This window comes from Heteronotia binoei, chromosome 3 (genome assembly GCF_032191835.1).
Source record: "Heteronotia binoei isolate CCM8104 ecotype False Entrance Well chromosome 3, APGP_CSIRO_Hbin_v1, whole genome shotgun sequence".
Lineage (NCBI taxonomy): Eukaryota > Metazoa > Chordata > Lepidosauria > Squamata > Gekkonidae > Heteronotia > Heteronotia binoei.
Window position 1 is genome coordinate 167,398,143 of NC_083225.1, and position 22,193 is coordinate 167,420,335.

The following is a 22,193-nucleotide window of genomic DNA, read 5'->3' on the forward strand; positions in this document are numbered from 1 at the left end:
CTGATGAAAGAACCTTGTAAGTTCCTGGAGGATTGGCTACATCAGGAGTGTGTGGCCTAATATGCAAAGGATCTCCTGCTAGAATTCCACCCCTGCAGTTCAAGACTTCTTTTTGCAACATCTTACTGGTTACCCCTCTGGAATTTCCATGATCCCAAATAAGCTGAGACTGACCATCTCATAAAAATTTATCAGGAAATAAAATAGTTGCTTAAAGCAGATAAATACTCACCTGGTCACCTGTGGCAAGTAAGCATCACCTCCAAGTGATCACACAGGGGTGTTTCTGTACATTGGAGGGGGAAACACTCTTATGTTGTCAACATGCTGCAAATTAGCAATGTGGATACACACAGGCGAGAGGACTACTAAAAATGTAGGTTGGTAACTGGTTATGAGTTTATTTATGACAGCTTACATTTGGAATAATGTTCCCCCGTTATACAAATTAACTGCTTTATTCACACCATGGGAAAGACCTAAATCAATTCCATACTTAGTCCATTAGACATACAAACTATATAGATGACTGAAACACAAAAATACTTTGTTCTAAATCGTGTTTGCTCTACGTACTTTTACAGATTTGTACATATATTAATGCTTATTGAATTCATCTTCAGTAAGGCTTCTCATTAAAGATACATCAAAGAGAAAGCTTATACCGATGGAACAACTGTTTTTGCATTTGCTTGATGTACATTTATTTCAACAAGTTCAAAGAATCACAGTAGGAAAGTACATGACATTGACGCAAAGCAGCATATGGATCATAATGCACACAAACCTTTGTCTGGATGTGAATAAACGTCCTTATGTATGCACAGAGCGGCTCCTGGAGTGTAGGAGGGCCTCTTATGGCCTGGAGAATTCTGTGTATCCCTGAAGCTCCAGAAGGCTTCTGTGGTTTGGGGTAACACTCATTCACATGTACATACTTCTGTGTGAGGTTTGGTGAATCAAAGCAGGGGATTTGTGAACATACTAAGCATAGTCCAGACCAGAGTTTTATTTTTACCACTTTTCACAATGTAAAGTCTTGCATGTGCGTGTGTGTGTGGGGGGGAATTATCACAAAAACATGAAAATGAACTTGCTATTTAACAGTAATTTTGCTTGCTTGCCATAATATTTCTTTTGCACATCAGTAAACCATGCTTTCACCATGGAAAATAAAAAGTTATCTGTTACACAAAGATATAAAGAAGGGACAGGGAACTCGACGCTGAACTACCATTTTGTGACCTGTTTGGGTGTCTATGGTCTCCAATGTTAACGTATTGAGCAGGGTTAGAAAGCAGAGGCCCTTGTTAAAAACAGATGGGGAGCCGTTGCAAAACTGCATAGGCACCTTGTTTGTTTTTAAATTAATTTGCAGCTCATTTTCATGAACACGGTGGACACTAAACTATATGAGATCAACATGCTGTGCTTCTCACAATGACATTCATATTTATATTCCAAAATGATTAGCAACTAAGCTTTAATGGACTTTAGTCAGCCCTTAAAAAAACTCGATAAAGTATTTTTTAAAAAATCACAAAAGTTGATAAATATGAAATCAAGCTGCTTTTTACCTGTTCTCAGCCCTTCAGGATCTTGGCCATCCCATATTTCATCACCAAACATTTATTTTGATGTAATTCTCCAGATTTTAACAGGGGCCTGTTGGCTATGCTAGGGACGCCCTAGGCATCCCGGAACCCACCTGCCCCTACCCTGTGATTGGATACATCTTCATAAATACACAGCCACATGAAGCTGCCTTGTACCTCGTCATACTTGGTCTATCAAGGTCAGCAATGCCTGCTCAGGCTGGCCGTGGCTCTTCAGCTCCTCAGGGAGACAACATTCACATCACCCCTTTCCTCTGTTAAACGGCAATGTCATGGATTGAACCAGCAACTTCTGCATGCAAGGCAGATGCACTACCAGTGAGCCACAGCCCCTTCCCATTAATAATCTGTTATGTACACTGGCCTCATGCTCCAACACATGATACAGCTCTTTGGCATGCAAGCATTTTAGCAGGGGCACTGTTCTCCAGGCGAGTCTGCCTGCTCCAAGGAATGTCCAGCATCTGGAATGTAGTCGCTTTTCACCCCTTCCCACCCATCTTGCACTGTAATCTCTCCTTTCTTCACAAGTTCGTATATATCTGTTGTCAGAATGGTAAAAGACTCTTCCACGTTCGTGGCATCTTTGGCCGAGGTTTCGATGTATTTCATGCCACAGGCGGAAGCCAGTTCTTCCGCTTCCTCTCTGGAAACCTGACGCTGGGACTCCAAGTCACATTTGTGTCCGACCAAGATAAAGACCAGCTGGAAGGGGTCCGCGTGCATTTTAGCTTCCTCCAGCCAGTCGCACACGTGGTCGAAAGAAGAACGATTGGTGATGTCGAACACCAGTAAGCCTCCCACCGAATGTCGGTAATAAGAACGTGTGATTGATCTGTAAAAATGAAAGGGGGAGAAAGAAACTCAACAGGGGTTCAATCGGTAGTCTTGCATTTACACTGAAAATCAGCAAGACCTGTTGGAATAAGCTACAGCCCTGGAACAGAACAAAACAGAAATGTTTTCTTTATTAAAACAAAAAAGGGGGGGGAACCTGGTCCATTTCAGCAGTGACCAGATTCTTTTAGCTATGCACAATGCAAGTCACGTTCCACAAAGCCAGAGAGATTGTCCTCATGCCTGAATTAAAGGGTGTTTTTACACTGACAGTTTGTGACTATCACCACATTGGAAATCCACCTTTTACATTATCTAACGTTCTCACAACTGTTTTGCATCGTTGCTGCCCAAAGCATCTACATTTGTTTTGGTGAGATGTGCTTTGGAGCTGCTGCTGCAACGTTTTTCCCCGTCAGTAGTTTTGATCTGGTCTTTTCTCAACAGGCGTTTCAAACTTGTAGAAGTTTTCATGCATTTTAAAAGACTCCTCCAAAAGCCACAAGGTGCAGTAATTTGCATAAGAACTGACAGCACTTGAAATTTTTACAGATCATTGCTTGCCTCATATAGTAATTTAAATTTGTGTTGTTTTTGCAGTGTTGACAGGATTTCCAAGCAATCGTATACATTTAACTAAGCACTGGTATTCTGGCTGCTCTCTGATCAGAGACAGCCCCCTCCCACAATTGAAACGCTTAAATGTAAAAGGAAAATAATTAAAGCGGAACAGTGGCAGGCAATTTGAAGACTCTAAAACTCTGGATCAAACTGATATAAAAACACCCAAAGAGTCCCTCTGTGCCTGGCTGAAGTTTTGCCTCTGGTCTGCTGAGGTGAGTGAAGGCAGATGTACAGCTAGTAAAAGGCAGGCAGGGCTGTTGGCCTGGCTCTTTGCCATAGCCAGGACTTCAGGCCCACATCCTTTGATGTGGGACTCTCACAGATTCCTGATACTTATGCTACCGATGATATCCAGGAAGACACCCCTGTACTTATTCCCAAGCCATGCACCCCTGGAATGTGATATTGCAATGTAACCCTAGAATATTAAATATGACACAGCAATGCCCATTTGAATTGGAATGGTCTCTCTTGCACATAAGGGAGAAAAATCCAGTTCCTTCTTAGCCCAAGGCAGGCTACAGTGTGATTCTGGTTCACAAGCCAGAACAAACATGGTGGCCGGCTGAAAGGTTGAGAAGCATCCATCTTTCTGCTCCTGGGAATGAAGAATTCCGGGCCCAGAGAGACTAGTGGGCAGAGCTATAAAAATTCCTTCACTCTTTTGGCAACCTTTTAAGTCCTGTTATCAAAGCATAAAGAAATAAGAATTACCAGGAAACCTCCAACACAAATAAATGGCTTGTCTGTTACTCTTCAGGGCAAGACAGAAGAAACACAAAGGTTAAAGGCTAAGTGCTCATCTTGTTGTGAATGTGTGGTATACCTGCAAACTGATCTCACAATTTTTTACTCTTAACAAAGTTTCTGTTTTTCTTTAATTAACTGCTAAGGCCATCAAAGTCAACCAGTCTCCTGAATACCTGATGGATGCCTATCCATGTCTGACACTAAGAGAGAAATCTATCACTTTTGGGGAGCTTCAAAGAAATCAGTTTTGGGAAAAACAGGGCCATAAAGTCATTTGGCCAGTGTAATTAAAATTCCTATGTTGGGGTATGGATCTATGATACGATTGATCTCTGATTGGATATTCCACATATGACACTCTGATTTTCCATTGGTGTGACACTCTGCCCCCTCATTGGGTAATTGAATCTCTTGATGTGATGTAATTTACCTCAGAAAACAGGCAACCCACCTGTCAGTTTTAGGGTCCAGAGAGCAAAGGGTCCAGAGAGAAAAAGAAGGAAAAAGGGAATCCCTTCATCCTCTCCTTCCTCCACCCTTTTCCTACCCTCACCCCCCCTCTTCTCAAGAGAAATCTCCCTCCAGAGGCCTTGCATTTCCTCTGACTGAGCCTACCCTGCAAGATATAGGTATTGTATCACCTTCCTCCATCCATGCTTAATCAGCTAAATTCTTGTATTCCTCTTGTATGCTTGAAATTGTTTGATTGAGATGTAACTATTTGAAACCCTATAATAAAATCCATTATTAACCAAAGGATTTTCAGTGGTCTATCTCCGTAGACAAAGACAGAGATCCTGCCCACCTCACCTCTCGTAGGCCTACCATTTTGAGCTAAGAAACATTAATATTCCCCCAAAAAAGTTGTTTGAGGTGTAACACTGATGGCACCAAATGATTAATTTATTTTAAATATTTATAAATCACCTTTCCCGCAAAACATGGTCTGCAAGGTGGTCAACATCAAAACACTTCAGCATTCAAAGATATTAAAAACAGTATTTAAAATTCAAGCATATGTAACATTTTTTAAAAAAATAAAATAAAATATAAAAATACACAACACACATAAAAACACAACCAGGGAGGAGGATCAATAGCGGTTAGTGGGGAATGACTACAGGTTGACCACCCAATGAAGTCCATGAGCAATAGATTCGGGAAGGACAAAAGGAAATATTTCCTTTCTCAACGAATAATTGAATTGTGGGGTTGAGTCCCAGTAGATTTAGCAATAGTTTCCTGGCAGAGATGGCTTTGAAAGGGGTTCTGACAGATTCTTGGAGGATATGTCCACCAATGGCTACTAGCCATGATGACTAAGGAGAATCTCCATATTCAGAAGAAATAAATCTCTGAACATCAGTGCTAGGAGATAGTGTCTGGGGAAGGCCTTAGCCTCAATGCTCTGTTCGTTAGCCCTCCGGGCCAACTGGTTGACCAATATGTGAAACAGGATGCTGGACCAGAAGAATCAGCGTCTGATCCAGCAGGGCAATTCTTATGCTCACTCACGCAATAGAAAGTTCTGGTAGACTCCCAACTCTCATGATACAGGGAGGACTGGAATTTTTAAGAGGCAGTAACTTGCGAATATAATACGGGACAACATTTCACATTTGTAGAAACTACTACATATTAGTTCATCACTGTAACTAATTCATGTTTCATCATGCACCTAGAAAGGATCTTGGTCAACATTTTTAAAACCCAAGCCCCCATGCGATCTATAATATATATTAGGAGTGTAAACTCAAGTTGCCAAGTTATATCCTGTCAATTGACTTCAGTGACAAAGAAAGAGTTGCAGTTTCAAAATGCATTAGTGGACTGTGCAGATTCTTCTAAAAATGTTCAGAGGCGGTTTACCATCGCATGCCTCCAATATTCCTTGGTGGTGTCCCATCCAAATACTAGCCAGGACTGATCCTGCTTAGCTTCCAAAATCTGACAAGATCAGCTAGCCTGGGCTATCCAGATCAGGGCTAGTCTTATTTTACAGATGAGGAATAAACAATTGATACCAACCAATGTCCTCTATAAACTGCAGAGTTTTGTGAGCAAAAATTCTGCTTTGTGAGCTACTGGAATTAAAGTTGTGAGCTACTGTCATTAAAGTTGTGAGCTACTGCATACATTAGTATGCTCTGGGGTCATCCTCCCTGAGCTAAGACAAAAACGTGAGCTGGAGGCTAAAAATCTGTGAGCTAGCTCAGGCTAACTCAGCTTAGAGGGAACACTGATACCAACTCACAGTTTGAGCATTTGAAAAATGGAGGATTGCCAGCTCTGGGTCAGGAAATTCCTGGAGATTTTGTGGGTGAAACCTAGGGAGGGCAGGATTTGGGGAGGGGAGAGCCTTAATGGGGTATAATGCCATATGATCCACCTTCCAAAAGAGCCATTTTCTCCAGGAGAACCGATCTCTGGAACCTGGAGACCAGCTGTAATTCTGGGAGATTTCCAGCCACCACTTGAGGATTGGCAACCCTAACAGCCATGCCCATCCTATGGGGAGGGGGATTTGCTTGTCTTCTACAGGAGAACAAACATAGCCCAACCGTTCTAGGGTAGCCTGGCTCTTGATAAAAGGAACGGGATGAGGGAGGAGCAGAAAATAGCACCTTACCAGCTCCCAAGGCTGGTTTTTGTTCTACAGTTGTTCTACAGTTCTACCTTGTTGGGAAGGCAAAAATGTCAAAATGGTTCAGCATCACTGAGCACAGAGGAACCCTGGGGCTTTAGAACATATGGCCTGAAGGGTTCAGTTGCTGGCACCTCCAATTACAGAGGACACAGAATTGTGAAAGTCTCAGGCCCAGAAAAGCTGACCAGCAAAGTAAAACAAAGTACAAAGCTAAATAAACCAGTAACGTTTGTCACATTTGTATCCCACCCTCGTTCTAAGAAGCTCAGGGCACCATACATCTTTCTCTCCTCCCTCATTTTAATTTCACAACATCCCCCATCAAGTAGGTTAGTCTGAGGAGAAAGTGACTTACACAGAGATACCCAGCGAGCTTCATGGCTAAGTGAGGTTTCAGAGGGTTAAGGCTGCCAAGCTCCCGCTGGGGGCGGGGGATCCCCCAGTTTGGGGGCCCCCAACCCACTGGCATGGAGCAGGCTGCTGGGGAACCCTGCCCCAAAAGGGCCCTGTCATCACGTGACATGCCCTGCATGATGACATCACCTGGAAGTGTCGTCATCATGCTGGGGAAGTTTTAGGATTCATGGCGAAAACTCTATGGCACCAAAGAGTTTTCGTCACGAATCCTAGAGTGTTGCACTGGGGACACAGTGGCAGAGGGACTTGGAAACCCTACAGAGGGTAGCCATGTTGGTCTGCAGTAGAACAGCTGGGAGAAGATGGCAGCCGCCAGAAGATATTAGGGGTGGAGCCAAGACAATTATGCTGTGACAAGCATAATTGAACTCCAAAGGGAGTTCTGGCCATCACATTTAAAGGGATGGCACACCCCCTGGTCCAATCTTTTTGAAACTTTGGAGGTATTTTGGGGAGAGGCACTAGATGCTATACTGAAAGTTTGGTGCCTCTACCCCAAAAAACAGCCCCCCCCCCCCCGGAGCCCCAGATACCCACAGATCAATTCTCCATGATTTTCTATGGGAATAAATTTCCATAGGGAATAATAGAGTTCCCAGCAGACATTTCCCTCCCCTCCCCCTGCTTTCTGATGACCCTGAAGCGGGAGGAGGGTCTCCAAACCAGGGGATCCCCTGCCCCCACCTGGGGATTGGCAACCCTATGGCCTCAAGAGGCAAGACCAATCAAAAAATGGCCGCCAGAAGGGGGCAATTACAAAACGCTAGGAGGTTTCAAGTCCAGTAGCCCATGATGAGGACAGCTATTTCTAAACAGCTGCTCCTTATAGTGTTACCAACCTCAAGGCTTTGGGTTCTCTCAGAATTATAATAAATCTCCAGGCTACATATAAGATCAGTTGTCTTGTAGGCAGGGCTTTTTTCTAGAAAAAGTCCAGCAGAATATTGACACCACCATTGTTTCACAAGGGGTTTTTTTGTAGAAAAAGCCCAGCAGGAACTCATTTGCATATTAGGCCACACACCCAATGCCAAGCTAGCTGGAACTGTGTTCCTATCTAAAAAAAGCCCTCCCTGTAGTAGGAAATGGCAGCTTCATACAGCCAGCTCTGTGGTATACTACCAGAGAAACTGAAGCTCTACGGTGGCTACAGAAGGTTGGTGCTCCACTACCCCACATTGCTTCCCACTGATTACCTTACAAGCTAGCTAAGCCATTATGGAAGAGTGGTGGTGATGGAAAGTGCTGTCAAGTCACAGCCAACTTACAGCAACCCCATAGGGTTTTCAAGACAAGAAATGTTCCGAGGTGGTTTACCATTACCTGCTTCTGCATAGCAAGCCTGGTATTCCTGGGTAGTCTCTCATCCAAATACTAGCAAGGGCCAACCCAGCTTAGCTTCCAAGATCTGATGAGATCAGGCTAGCCTGGACCATCCAGGTCAGGGAACAGCAGCTAGAGAAATGGGATGGAACATGGGAAATCCCAGTTCAGATCCCTCAAGCCAACTCATGGGACTACTGCAGTTGCCATGGCTACAACAGTGTCTTCCAAAAGAAGCATATAAATCATGAATGGAAGACGTGTGTGCTATTTGGCTATCTTTCAGTTAAAGAAAACTGAGTTGATTCATCATATGAATTTCATTCGATTGATCAATAAATCTGCATTCTTTAGCGTGAGGGAAAAACCATTCTAAAGAAAAGGCACATTTTGTTTTGAGATGTTGCTTGCATGAGTCACAGCAGGCTCATCTTACAAGAAGCAAACACACAGCCACACACAGGAACAAAATGCCTCTTTTAAGACAGTACTTGCTAAGTGTCCTTTTCCAAACTACTCATTTTAAAAAAAAATGTTAAGAATGTTAGGACTCAGCAGGCAAATTAATCAGGACCATATTTTAAGTGGATCAACATGGTCAAATCAATTTTACTAATAAATTAATTCATTAATGTTACAGCCTTCGAATGTATACATACTTCAGGGACTCATGATCCACCAGGGCACCATAGCACATTTAGGCAAAAGTACCTAAATGTAGAGAAAGTAGAGAAAGAAGTACTTTTCTCCCTTTCTCACAATACAAGAACTCGTGGGCATCCGATGAAATTGCTGAGCAGACAGGTTAAGACGGATAAAAGGAAGTACTTCTTCACCCAAAGGGTGATTAACATGTGGAATTCACTGCCACAGGAGGTGGTGGCGGCCACAAGTATAGCCACCTTCAAGAGGGGTTTAGATAAAAATATGGAGCACAGGTCCATCAGTGGCTATTAGCCACAGTGTATGGAGCACAGGTCCACCAGTGGCTATTAGCCACAGTGTATGTGTGTATATAACATTTTTTGCCACTGTGTGACACAGAGTGTTGGACTTGATGGGCCGTTGGCCTGATCCAACATGGCTTCTCTTATGTTCTTATGTTCTTACCATTTGCACCTTGTGGAATGGCTCCAGGAAGCACCAAATGTAGCTGAAGAACCAAGTAACTCCAAGCTGCCTTGGCCAAATCTCTCCCTTTCTTTGCTACTGAATTCATGAGCATATGAAGCTGGCTTATAGTGAACCAGACCCTCGGTTCATCAAAGTCAGTATTGTCTACTCAGCTTGGCAGTGGCTCCCCAGGGTCTCAAGCTGAGGTTTTTCATGCTTATTTGCCTAGACCCTTTTTCAGTTGGCGATGCAAGGGACTGAACCTGGGAGGGACCTTCTGCTTACCAAGCAGATGCTCTACCTCTGAGCCACCGTCTCTCCCCATGGAAGAAGCTCTTCCATGGAAGAAGTTTGGAATAGAAAAGTAACAAACAGTTCTGTTCCTCCTCTCCGCTGCCGCACCTGTGCAAAGCTGATACCGAATTAGCAAGCCTAGAGGACTAGGGCTGCCAGCTCTGAAATTCATGGAGATCTGGAGGGTGCAGCCTAGGGAGAGCAGGGTTTGGGGAGGGGGGGAGACCTCAGTGGGGTATAATGCCATAAAGTCCACTTTCCAAAGCAGCCGTTTCCTCCTGGGGGATTGACCTCTTTTACCTGGAGGCCAGTTGTAATTCTGGGAGAGCTCCAGGCCCCACCTGGAGGCTGGCAATTCTAAAAAAGGCCCCAAAACGAGGGGTGATGAATGAGTAGACTTCATTGGATCTGGAGCTGCATTCCAGACACAACATTTATTTTTTGGCTCATGATACTGGATAGATCAGGGAAGTAGACACATTATAAGTTTGTATTGGGTCCTGGAAAATTATGCTTGGGCCCTGGAATGAATTGCTCATCTCTACTGCAACCATGTGGGGCTGTGAAGGTTCAGTCTCCCTGCTTTCAGATCAAAACCTTGCGATTGTCACTGCACTTATGTCTTTTCGTTTTTATAAAACCACTACAATAAATGAAAAGAAGTTAAAAATACTTGTGATGATAAGCCGTATTTATTGGATGGGCCTTCCTAATAATACAAGTAAAAAAAAAAAGACATCTGAGGCATTAATTTTAGATCATCTGTTCTAAAACTGTTGTTATTGGTTTAGTCAAGCTGTGTGTACAGGATGGGACAGAGACCGCTTTGCTAACAATGTGCCAACCAGAGCCAAAGTCTGTAACCTAACTAAATTATTGAACATTAACATTGCTGATTTTGCATTGTGGGTTCTGCTTCTGGTAGCCTTGGGGAGAGAAAAGAGGCCAGGCAGCGCCTGAAATCTCACTACCACCCCTGGATTGTGAACCACCTTAGTCTCCCTGTGGTTTTTCTAGAAAGAAGATTTTCCCCTGGCACAGATACCAATTTGCAAGGTTAGGGCTGCCATCCAGAGAACCACTTTAGGCCCACTGCAGGTTTTCTGCCTCCTCCTTCCACCTTGGAAGAGAAGATTCCTCCTGCTATTTCAGACTGTTCCTGAAACGCTTCCAAGGTTCAAAATTTCTCCCAGAATTACAGGTGATCTCCAAATTACAGAGGTCAGCTCCCCTGAAGGAAATGGCAGTTTTGGAAGCTGGCTGTATGAAATCACATCCTCACTAAGTTCTCTCCCCTTCCCAAACTCCACATCCCCAGATCTCCAGGAAATTCCCAAGTAGGAGCTGGCAACCCTAGCAGGTGCTGGTGTTGGAGAAGAGCACACTCAGAACCACAAATGTGCAGGTGTGGGTTTTCCTGGTTTGAAGCCCATGTTCCCATTCCAACAACATCAACAAAAATCCTATTTATGAAAAGAGAACACACATGTAGCAAGAGGCATCACTAACAGCCAGATTCACAGTGTGCACAAAACTGCACTGCCAGCACTGAAATCCATGGCATATGCATACAGCTTTAAGAGAATGCATACATTCCTATAAATCAAATAATACAAATGTGAGACTCATCCCTCACCAGCATAGGGCTGCCAAGTCCAATTCAAGAAATATCTGGGGACTTGGAGGTGGAGCCAGGAGACACTGGGGGTGGAGCCATAAGCAAAGTTGTGACAAGCACAACTGAACTCCAAAGGGAGTTCTGTTCATCACATTTAAAGGGACCACATATCTTTTTAATGCCTTCCCTACATTAGAAATAATGAAGGATAGGGGCACCTTCTTTCAGGGTTCATAGAATTTGTCCCCCTAGTCCAATCATTTTGAATCTTGGGGAGCATTTTGAGGAGACTCATCAGATGCTACACTGAAAATTTGGTACCTCTACCTCAAAGAACCGCCCCTCCAGAGCCCCAGATACACCGGGATAAATTCTCCATTATACCCTATGGCCCAGTATACATTTCCCTCCCTCCCCCCCGTTTCTGATTACTCTGAAGCTCTGGAGGGTCTCCAAACTGGGGATCCTCTGCCCCCAACTGGGGATTAGCACCTCTACTCATGAGTTGCTGAACTTCCAAGTTTTTCCCAGTAACACAGGGCAACCAAAGATTCACGTTTACCTTCACACTATGCAAACGACCTCTGCAAAGATGGTGCAACAATCTGGGCTCCTTTCACAGCCATGTTGTTCTGCCTTCTCCCCCCCCCCCTTTCCCGCTCCCCTTCAGCCTTAAAGATGCAGACACACCATCCAAAGAGAAAGGCTTTCCAGGTAGAGACTGAAGCCTCTGGAGGTGGAAAGGCACATGACGGCTGTGAGGGCGGGGCTCCCCCCCCCATCAGCCAGCTGACTGGGGGTGGGAAGGAGCCTGGGAAAGCAGGAGAACCCCTGCTGGGACCTGGGGATTGGCAAGCCTACACCAGCACCACCCCCTGGCTTTCAGCTTTGCTTCACTAGACCTCAGAATAGGGAAAGGGTGCACAGGGTTGCACCACCCAAGTCCTCCCTCTCTTTCCTGGAGCAGCTTTCCTCCAAAATATGCCTCCTTTCTACTCCTCTCTCACCTGATTGCATAGTTACCATTTATGCTTCCTCCCCAGCCCCACCCTTATGGCCTAGAGTTGCCAATCCTCAGTTGGGGACAGGGGATCCCCCAATATGGAAGCCCCCTCCCGCTTCAGGGTTATCAGAAAGTGGTGTGGGCAGGAGGGAAATGTTCGCTGGGTAAACCAGTCTCCATAGAGGATAATGGAGAATCTATCTGTGGGTATCTGGGGCCCTGGATGGACTGTTTTTTGAGGTAGAGGCACCAAATTTTCAACATAGCATTTGGTGCCTCTCCTCAACTCCACCCCACCCCAGTTTCAAAAATATTGGATCAGGGAGCCAATTCTATGAGCCCCAAAAGAAGGTGCCCCATCCACCATTATTTCCAATGGAAGGATGGCATTTTAAAGGATCGTGGTCCCTTTTAAATGTGATGGCCAGAACTTCCTTCAGAGTTCAACCGTGCTTGTCACAACCTTGTTCCTGGCTCCGCCCCCAAAGTCCCCAGATATTTCCTGAGTCAGACCCGGCAAACCTAGGCCTGAGCCATTCTCGGAAGACAGACTGAAACAACACTTCCTTCTGCATCCTTGCTGGCTCTCCCCTTTTCTCTCCCTTGCCATTTCCTGGGAGGCCTTCAGCCAGGTCTTCCTTGCTTGGCTCCTCCCAGGTTCTTGCATAGCTGGTCTCTTTCTGTGCCCCACCCAGGCTATCATGGTTGGCCTTTAGCTGGTTGCCTCCATGCTCACTGGCTGCCCTGATGGACTCCAAGCCTCGATCTTCCTGGGCATCTTCTTTGTTGTCCTGGGCACCAGGAGATGAAGTCAGCAGCTGACACCTGAAGCTCTGGGGCTCTGGAGGGAGGTGGTGAGGTCCATGCTTGGTTGCTGTGCCAACCTGTTGCCCAGGGTCCTGTCCTGGGAGTTCTGGCCAAGTTGATGGTGGCTGCCTGAGGTATGAGAGGGGTGGGTAGATCCTACTTGGCTTCTGTGGCTTTAGGGAAGCCCCCAGCTTTGCTGTAGGCAACTTGGCTGAGGATGGGCCAGCAGCTGAGGGGAGCAGCTGCACGTTTGAATGTTCCCCCATGTAAAATCTCCTTGCCCACAGAAGGTAGAAGGTTCTAGTTTAGACTCTTTCCACATATGCTAGTAGAGTTGCCAATCTCCAGGTGGGGGCAGGGGATCCCCCAGTTTGGAGACCCTCCCCCCACTTCAGGGTCATCAGAAAGTAGTGGGGGGGGGAGAGGGAAATGTCTGCTGGGCACTCCATTATTCCCTATGGAGACTGATTCTCATACAGTATAATGGAGAATTGATCTGTGGGTATCTGGGGCTCTGGAAAAGCTGTGTTTTTTTTTTTTTTTGAGATAGAGGCACCACATTTACAGCATAGCATCCAGTGCCTCTCCTCAAAACACCCTCCAAGTTTCAAAAAGATCGAGCCAGGGGGTCCAATTCTATGAGCCCCCAAAGAAGGTGCCCCTATCCTTCATTATTTCCAATGGAGGGAAGGCATTTAAAAGGTGTGTGGTCCCTTTATATGTGATGGTCAGAACTCCCTTTGGAGTTCAATTATGCTTGTCACCCCCTTGCTCCTGGCTCCACCCCCAAGTCCCCAGATATTTCTTCAATTGGACTTGGCTAGCTTTGTACACGCGGGGAACATTTTTTTTAAGTTTGCAAAGATTCAGAAATGCAATCTACTGCTTACAGATTCAAATTGTACAGTCATAGGAACAGCGTGCCGCATGATTTATTTGCAGCTCAGTGGCAAGCAGTGAGGAGTACAGAGTGTGCAAAATCAATATGCTGAATGTGCACTTTATTTGCCTGAACAAATGTAAAATGCTATACACAGTACTGTTCCATAATTTGTCATGGGCTGAGTGTCAAAAGTGATCAGTAAAGCAAGAGCACCTGTGAGTCCCATTTCCTCCAGCGTGTCACTCTGCTCAGCAGCAAAACAGCAAACATCAACATGCTTAGATGGTTGGCCATGATATACCGCCCTTCAGCACCATCGTAAATTAGTATTACTATTCTCATAATTTGAGTTGGAATAATAGATGAGTCTCTGCCTATGGGTCTGTTGATTTATTTACAGCCTTCTCAAATGAATGCTGTAATCAGAAAAAATGGCTCCATCCCAGAAAACTCCATGCAAAGCTAGTAGAGTAGAAAATGTGAAAAACGGTACAGGAAAGAAGAAAAATACCAACTGCAGCTCAGAGGCCAAATCAGGCCCTGGAGAGCTCATAGCAGGCCCTCCCAGCAATTGGCTGTTGTTTGTTTCCTTCTGCATCATGGCTTGCTTTGCCAGGCTTGCTCAATTGCACAGGAGCTACAGAGCAAAGCCTCTATTTCCTCCATTGGTTGAGGCTCCTCCCTTGGGGAGGGAGGGATAGCATGCTTTACCAGGCTCTCTCAATCACACAACAGAGCTACTGAGCCAAGCCTCTCTTCCTTCTATTGACTGAGGCTCCTCCCCCTCCTGGTACCCTGGGGAAGGAAGGAAAGAGCCAGAGTTTCCTTTGCCCAGTTCCCTGGATTGCACAGGAGAGATACAAAGAAAGTACCTTTAAGACCAACAAATGCTACTGTTTTAAGAATATTTTAAGTTAAAAAACACTTTAATTGTATTTGTTTGTCTGTGTCCTTTATAAAGTTTATATCTCTGCTACTTGGCATTACATTTTATGACACACAGGGCCAGTCCAAGAAGATCTCATTTATGTCAGATCCAGCCATCATATGAACATATGAAGCTGCCTTATACTGAATCAGACACCTGGTCCATCAAAGTCAGTATTGTCTTCTCAGACTGGCAGCGGCTCTCCAGGGTCTCAAGCTGAGGTTTTTCACACCTATTTGCCTGGACCCTTTTTTGGAGATGCCAGGGATTGAACCTGGGACCTTCTGCTTCCCAAGCAGATGCTCTACATCTGAGCCACTGTCCCTCCCCTGTACTTAACTACCTTCAAGTGACAAATGAGCATGACACCCCTGGGCTAATGTGCTGAGGAAAGGTCTGGACATTACGGAGATCATGGGGACAAAACCATATATTTCTATGGGAGAAAATAAAGAGGTACACTTGGAAACATCTTTGGTGTTGGCTACCTCTGCCCTTCTAGACCCCCAATTCCCAAGATCCGAGAAATCTCTTCTCAGCTGAATCCTAAATTGTACTCACTTTACTTTAGGCTCTGGAACCGGAATGCACAATCACATCAAGCCTGTGGGCATGTTTAGAGTTAGCACCACCACAAAATGGCTACCATGGATGGGAATAACAAAATGGCTGCTGTGGGTTGCTGTGGATAATGACAGAAAGTGCTGTCAAGTCACAGACAGCTTATGGTAACCCTTTAGGATTTTCAAGGTAAAAACAAACAGCAGCAGTTTGCCATTGCCTTCCTCTGCTAGCAACTCCAGACTTCCTTGGTGGTCTCCCATCCAAGTACTATCCAGGACCAACCCAGCTTTGTTGCTGAGATCTGTGCTGTGATGTGACCAACCACAAAATGTTGGGAGGCCGCTGTTACAGAATGGGTGTTCCCTACTGACACAAAGAAGAGGCCTCCTGGGTTCTTCTGAAGAACCTCCTGCTTCAATGACATGGAAGAAAGTCAGGACTGTTTTTTTGTTTTGTTGATGAGATGCTTTGTCTAATAAGCAAACTGCATTCTGTGGGTTGCAGGTAAAAATGAAAATAGGATAGGAATGTACTCCCCTGGAAAACCATTGGCAGGTGTCATACTGGAGACCACTACTAGAGAACTTTATCCCTTAAAAAATGAGCTTTCCTATATAGTTCCATCTCTTCATCTCCATAACCCCACTCTAGGATCCAATTCTTGGTCTCACCAAATGAGATGGACCCCTAGGAACTAGCTACTATCAATGGGCATAGAATGGTGTAACTTGGCCTACAATTGCACCATAAAATCCATACAAAATAGCTAAAAGGGGAGGGGCTGTGGCTAAGCGGTAGAACATCCACTTGGCATGCAGAAGGTCTCAGGTTCAATCCCCAGTATCTCCAGTTAGAAGATCTGGCAATAGGTGATGTGAAAGACCTCTTCCTGAGACCTTGAAGAGCCACAGCCAGTCTGAGTAGACAACACTGATTTGGTTTACCAGTTCCATGGGTTCAACCATTAACAAGTGCAAGGGACAAGATGTAATTGATAAGTGCCTTTCAGAATAAAAAGAAAAAATAACCAGAAGGCCTTTTACAAAAGAACTCTGCTGTGGGGGGAAGAGTTTCAAAGACCAGGGGTGGGTACCAAGCCAATATTTACAAATGGCAGGCAGCCCGCAAGCTATTATAGACCCAACTAATTTAGGGTTCTCAGAATTAATACTATCACTTTTTATTGAGTCCAGAAGAACATGCGCAGCCAATGAAAGTGGCACAAGAGAACACTTTCTCTGAGGCTAGTCCCAGTAGGCACCGGGGCTACCACATTCTAAGCCAATTGAAGCTTCCAAACTATCTCCAAAGGCAGTCCCATGTAGACCATATTACAGTAGTCCAACCTAAATGTTCCCAATGCATGTGTAAGTATGGTTAGGCCAGGTTTTTCCAGAAAAATCCACAGCTGGGAAAATGCACTCCTGGATCTTCTGTCACCTACTGTGCAAATAAACCGTAAACAGAATTGAAGCCTTTTAAGCCCCTTGAAGTCAATGCGCTTAGAAGAGCATAACTCTACTTATAATTGCACTGTTGGGCATCCAGGATCAACAAGGCCTCAAGGTGTGTCTCCAAGCTGCAAGCTTGCTCTTTTAGGGGTAGTACAATCCCATCCTACCGCCAGATTAGTTTCACCACTAAATCACAGCATGTTCTAATAGAAAACTTGATAGGTTGGTGCCTATCAGCAGAACAACAGTAGAACAAAGTTTGAGTCCAGTGACACCTTTAAGACCAACAAAGTTTTATTAAAGGTATTATGTTGTCTGGGTGTATGTGGCAGCAAAGTTGGCATCTGGGTTTATTGCAAGCTCTAGTACCAGTAGGACAGCAGGACAAGGACACCCACAGAGGAATCAGGGCTTCTGTATGTGTAAAAATACCTCAGGACTATGTACAAATATCAGTTTGTAAATTAAGGATAAAGAGGGAGTCCCAAAAAGGGTTCCTGGCAGGGCTTTTTTGGTAGCAGGAATTCCTTTGCATATTAGGCCACACACCCCTGATGCAGCTAATCCTCCTGGAGCTTACAGTAGGCCCTGTACTAAGAGCCTTATAAACTCTTGGAGGATTGGCTACATCAGGGGTGTGTGGCCTAATAGGCAAAGGAGCTCCTGCTACCAAAAAAGCCCTGGCGCGCTCAAAAAACCATGGGATGCTGTGGGTGGTTAAGTTAAAAAAGAAAAAGAGAGTGCAGAAGGAGGTGAGAAAACGGATCTGCTGAAATCCCTAAATGCATCCTGGAGGGAAGAGATAAGGGTCAGGGGATTCACCCCATAAAGTGCATGTTCTCCTCTCTGTCTACCTCTTGTTAGTTTTTCAGGGCTCTGATTACTGTGAAGCCAAACCTATTTACTTCATTTATACCCCCCTTTATCCCCAACAGGGACACAAAGCATTTCACATGGCTCTCCTCTCCTCCCTTTTATCCTCACAGCAACATCCCTATGAAGTAGTTTAGACAGAGTGTGTGACTGGCCCAAAGTCACCCAACACGTTTCCATGGCAGCGTGGAGTCCCCAAATCTTACTCTGATGCTCTAACCACTATGCTTGAGACCTGCTGATGATCATTAAGATTGCTAAAAAAAAAAACAAACCCTTTCCCCTTGATAATTAATTAATTAATCACCAGAAGGCTGTAAAGAAGAAAGCATCATGATTGCAAACGGGAGCGAGTTCCAAAAAAGACTAAGTGCCTTCATAATCTGTGAACAGGGTGGAGTTTATAATATCCAGGCGTAGGAGGTGAAAAGAGGGTTAGAGAAGTTTTTCATAATATTGCATGATAAAGAAAGGTAAAAATAAAATTCAGATTGTTCTCACAGTTGCGGCAAACACTTTTGAGCCACTGCTCCTACACCAGTTTCAAAGGTTTTTTTCCTTCCTGGCTGAGCTCTGAAGCAGGAAAAGGACAAAAAGAAGTAAAGGGAAGCATCAATTTCAATGTGGTGACAGGGAGTACAGCTGGGACAGTTCGGCACCCCCGTCCTGCCTCTTCTCCTCTGCATCAAATCCTCCCACCCCTATTCTATATCTGTTCAGCATGAGCCAGATTTTAACTCAGGAGACGTGATGCTTGTAGTGATAGAATATACAATTTAGAGACACTCCCTTATGTTTAACAGTGTTAAGGCACTGTGCTGGTACTTTGGGAGCTTGCCCTTAGATCACATGATCATTGCTTGTTCCAGAGAAAGCTGCTGAGGCTACTACACAAGGTGTTGGTTACTGTCCCTTCATATTTAAGTTGTTTACAGCCATTTCTCCTGGTTGTCTTTATCTGTGGCTCCTGATGTATTACAGCACCGCTCGCTTCAAGTCAGACCCTTCAAATTCTCACTCCTCCCCTTAAAACACAGGATGGAAAGTGTCTATTGAAAAATAACAAGTCACTGTTCTGCCTAAAGTAATTACAAGCATGCACAGAATTCATGAATATTTTGGTGTGAATGTACAGTAAAAGAAGCCTTCCTAGGGGCTTGGTCTTAATGTGGTGTGCTTGGGAGAACCTGTAAAAAACAAGATGTACAAAAATGAAGATGGCCCTGTTCTCTAGTTACAGGGAACACACGTACAATTTATCGCAGTGAGAGCCAGTTTGGGGTAGTGGTTAAGTGCACAGACTCTTATCTGGGAGAACAGGGTTTGATTCCCCACTCCTTCACATGCACCTGTGGATGTGACCTTGAGTCAGTCACAAGTTCTTGCAAAACTGTTCCACTCAAGAGCAGCTTCTGTCAGAGCTCTCTCAGCTCCACCTACCTCACAAGATGTCTGTTGTGGGGAGGGGGAGGGAAAAGAGTCGCTTAGAGACTCCTTTGGGTAGTGAAGAGTTGGGTGTAAATCCAACTTTTTTCTACATTTGATTTTTTTTCCCCCTTACACCTGTGTTGAGTGGTTCAAATGTCACATTCAAAGCATGTACAGCTGGATATAGGACTGAAAACCCCACCACATTTATTCAAGTTTGTCAGATGGTATCTGACGAATGGTGATGGACTCTTGAAAGCTTACACCCTGGGAATCTAATTGGTCTTTGAAGCACTACTGGACTCTAACATAAGAACATAACAGAAAGCATGTTGGATCAGGCTAGTGGCGCATCCAGTCCAACACTGTCACACAGTGGCCAAAAAACCCAGGTGCCATTGGGAGGTCCATCAGTGGAGCCAGGACACTAGAAGGCCTCCCACTGTTGCCTCCCCCCAAGCACCAAGAATATAGAGCATCTCTGCCCCAGACAGAGAATTCCAGCAATACGCTGTGGCTAATAGCCACTGATGGACCTCTGCTCTATACGTTTATCTAACCTTGCTCTTCTACAGCAGACCAATACAGCTGCTCACCTGAAACGATCTTCATGTGTGTAAACATTAGTTTAGGTCCTGGAAGCAGAGGTGTATGCATGTGTGTTTGTGCTCTGTGACTCCAGCAGGCTAGCCCAATCTCAGCAGAATATGGAACCTATGCAGGATCAGCCCTCATCAGTAACTGGGAGTCCATCAAAAATACTACAGTTCTGACTTGGGAGGCAGGCAATGGCAACCCGCCTCTGAACGTCTCTTGCCTTGAAACCCCCCACCAGATTGCCATAAGTCAGCTGTGACTTGACAGCAAAGAAAACCATAATGATTTGCTTGTGCATCTGTAAATAAAACAAATGCTACAAAGACCGCCTTAAGTCTCCAGTGATATCTCTTGCAAAAGGAACCATGCCAGGTAAGCATGGCTTCCCGAGCTTGTCGCTACTCGGGGAAGCAGGGAACGTGAAACATCGGGTTACATGTTTACTGACAGCGGTGGAAGGCTTTGTTCCTGGTGATCTGTTTTCATGTGGAAAGGGAAGTCAGGTTGGTAAAACTGTAGCAGAGGGTTAAGCAGAGGGGAGAGAAGCAACACCACCCGCTCACCTCCACCAGGAACAAAGCAAGAGCGGGAGAAGGAGAAGGGAATGGGAAACAGCTGTCCCTTTGAAAACACAGGTTGCCCAAAGGAGGGGCAGCAGGGATGCCTTTGACTTTCTCCTGGATTCCTTATCAGACCTCTCCTCCCTTTTATCAGTTTTGGGGATCAGCAGCCACACAAATGTTCTCTGCACATGCTCAGAGGCACTTGTCTTTTCTTTGCTTTATGCAATCCAGAGCTGTGCTTTGGCACCGAGTCTCCTAATGCCAACTTTGGCAGGAAAGGAGCGCTGGGAATAGAAGCAGAAAGACAGAGCTGGCCCTTGGAATGCCCTGATTGCTGCTAACGGGCAGGGTCTGCCTCAGCATATTCAAATGGGAATTGAAAAGTTAGCTAGGGCTTCACTGCCAAGGTTTTCAAGCAGATATTACGAGAAGGGGAGGTGTGCAAGCTGCAATAGGCTGGAGGGGAGGGAAATACACTCTGCACGTGCTCAGAAGGATTCTTTCTTACACAGATGCTCAGCACCTGCATGGTGGGGCTTGCTGGAAACCTTGGCAAAATAAAAAACCCCGAGGAAAGAGGAAAGAAACGGAAGGCAAGATTGCTCGGTAGTTAGGGAAAGGCACTCTGCACATGCTCAGAGGCTCTCTTATTGGGGAGGGGAGGGCAGGTTCCAGAACCTTGGAGAGGGCGGAATTAAACTCCGGGAAAGGGGAGGAAAGAAAGGTGGAAGAGAAATGGCATGGGATGGGAAAGGCACTCTGCACATGCCCCGAGGCGCCATGTTCGTAGCTGAAGTCTCCGCGCGGGTATTTGGGGAATGGCAGGGAGCAGGTTCCGGGGCTGAACTCTGCCACACGCGCTCACACCTCAACGCCTATGCTCGGGGGCCGGAGAGAAAAGGGCGTCGCCGGCGTACCTGAACCTCTCCTGGCCGGCGGTGTCCCAGAGCAGCAGCTTGACCCTCTTGCCGGGCTCGATCTCCACCAGGCGGGAGTAGAAATCCACGCCGACGGTGGGGTCGGACTTGACGGGCCCGGGGAAGCGGCCCTCGGCGAAGCGGTGCAGGAGGCAGGACTTGCCCACCGTCGAGTCGCCCAGCACGATCAGGCGGAACTGGTAGAGCCAGATGGCCGCCTCCAGGGCGCCCTCCCCGGCCGCGTGGGAGCCGCTCGCCTCGGCCTTGTTGGGGCGCCGCCTCGGGCGATGCCTGCAGCGAGCGCCCACCGCCCCGATCCCAGGCATGCTGCTCCGAGGGAGGGCTGGAGGGAGACCCCTGCTGGGCTGCTGCGGCCGGGGTGGGGCGGCCTCGTGGACGCTTCGCCTGCCCTACAGGGAAGCAGCAGCAGGAGGCGCCGCCCGCGCCGGGGAAGCCCAGATGGAGGCTGGCGCGGCAGGCAGGAGACGAGACGAGAGGAGAGCCTTTTGTTCCTTTGGAGTCCGGGGGCGGGGGGTGGGAGAGCTCGCCCGTCTTCTCCCAGGGACCGAGGAGCGGAGGAGGACGAGGGCGGGGTCTCTCGGCTCAGGCTTGCCGCCACTGGTCTAGGAGACAAGGGGGGAGAGAGAGGAGTTTCCCTGCCTCAACTGGGCGGGCATCGGCAGAAGCGCTCCCTTGCGCCTTGCCGTCTTTCTCCGCTTCTCTTGCCAGTTGCCAGCAGGGACGGCGGGCCGGATCTTTCTCCTCCTTCTCCTTTGCTCGGGTTTGGACAGTGAGAGATCTGGACACCTCCCCAGCCCCACGGCCTTCCTTCCTCTCAGATGTGTGTCAGAGATGCTCAGTGGCCAGAGAAAGGCTCTCTGCACATGTTCAGAGGTACGCTTTTTTATGATCTGGGGTGGGCGCGTGGGACTACAGA

General features: G+C 46.2%; 1 protein-coding gene across 1 annotated transcript; it reads right to left on the reverse strand.

Moving 5' to 3' along the window:
* Positions 1–377: 377 nt before the first annotated feature.
* RAB39A (RAB39A, member RAS oncogene family) lies at positions 378–21,582 on the reverse strand. Its single transcript, XM_060234851.1, has 2 exons — positions 21,257–21,582; positions 378–2,451 (listed from the first exon to the last, which is right to left on the reverse strand). Exons 1-2 carry the CDS (start codon positions 21,580–21,582, stop codon positions 2,025–2,027), a joined length of 753 nt encoding a protein of 250 aa, XP_060090834.1. The 3' UTR covers positions 378–2,024.
* Positions 21,583–22,193: the final 611 nt, after the last annotated feature.

Coding starts and splice junctions, on each gene's coding strand:
- RAB39A (XM_060234851.1), bottom strand. CDS start 21,582: ATGCCTGGGATCGGGGCGGTGGGCGCTCGCTGCAGGCATCGCCCGAGG. Junction 2,452..21,256: donor GCCGGCCAGGAGAGGTTCAG/GTACGCCGGCGA, acceptor TCATTTTTACAG/ATCAATCACACGTTCTTATT.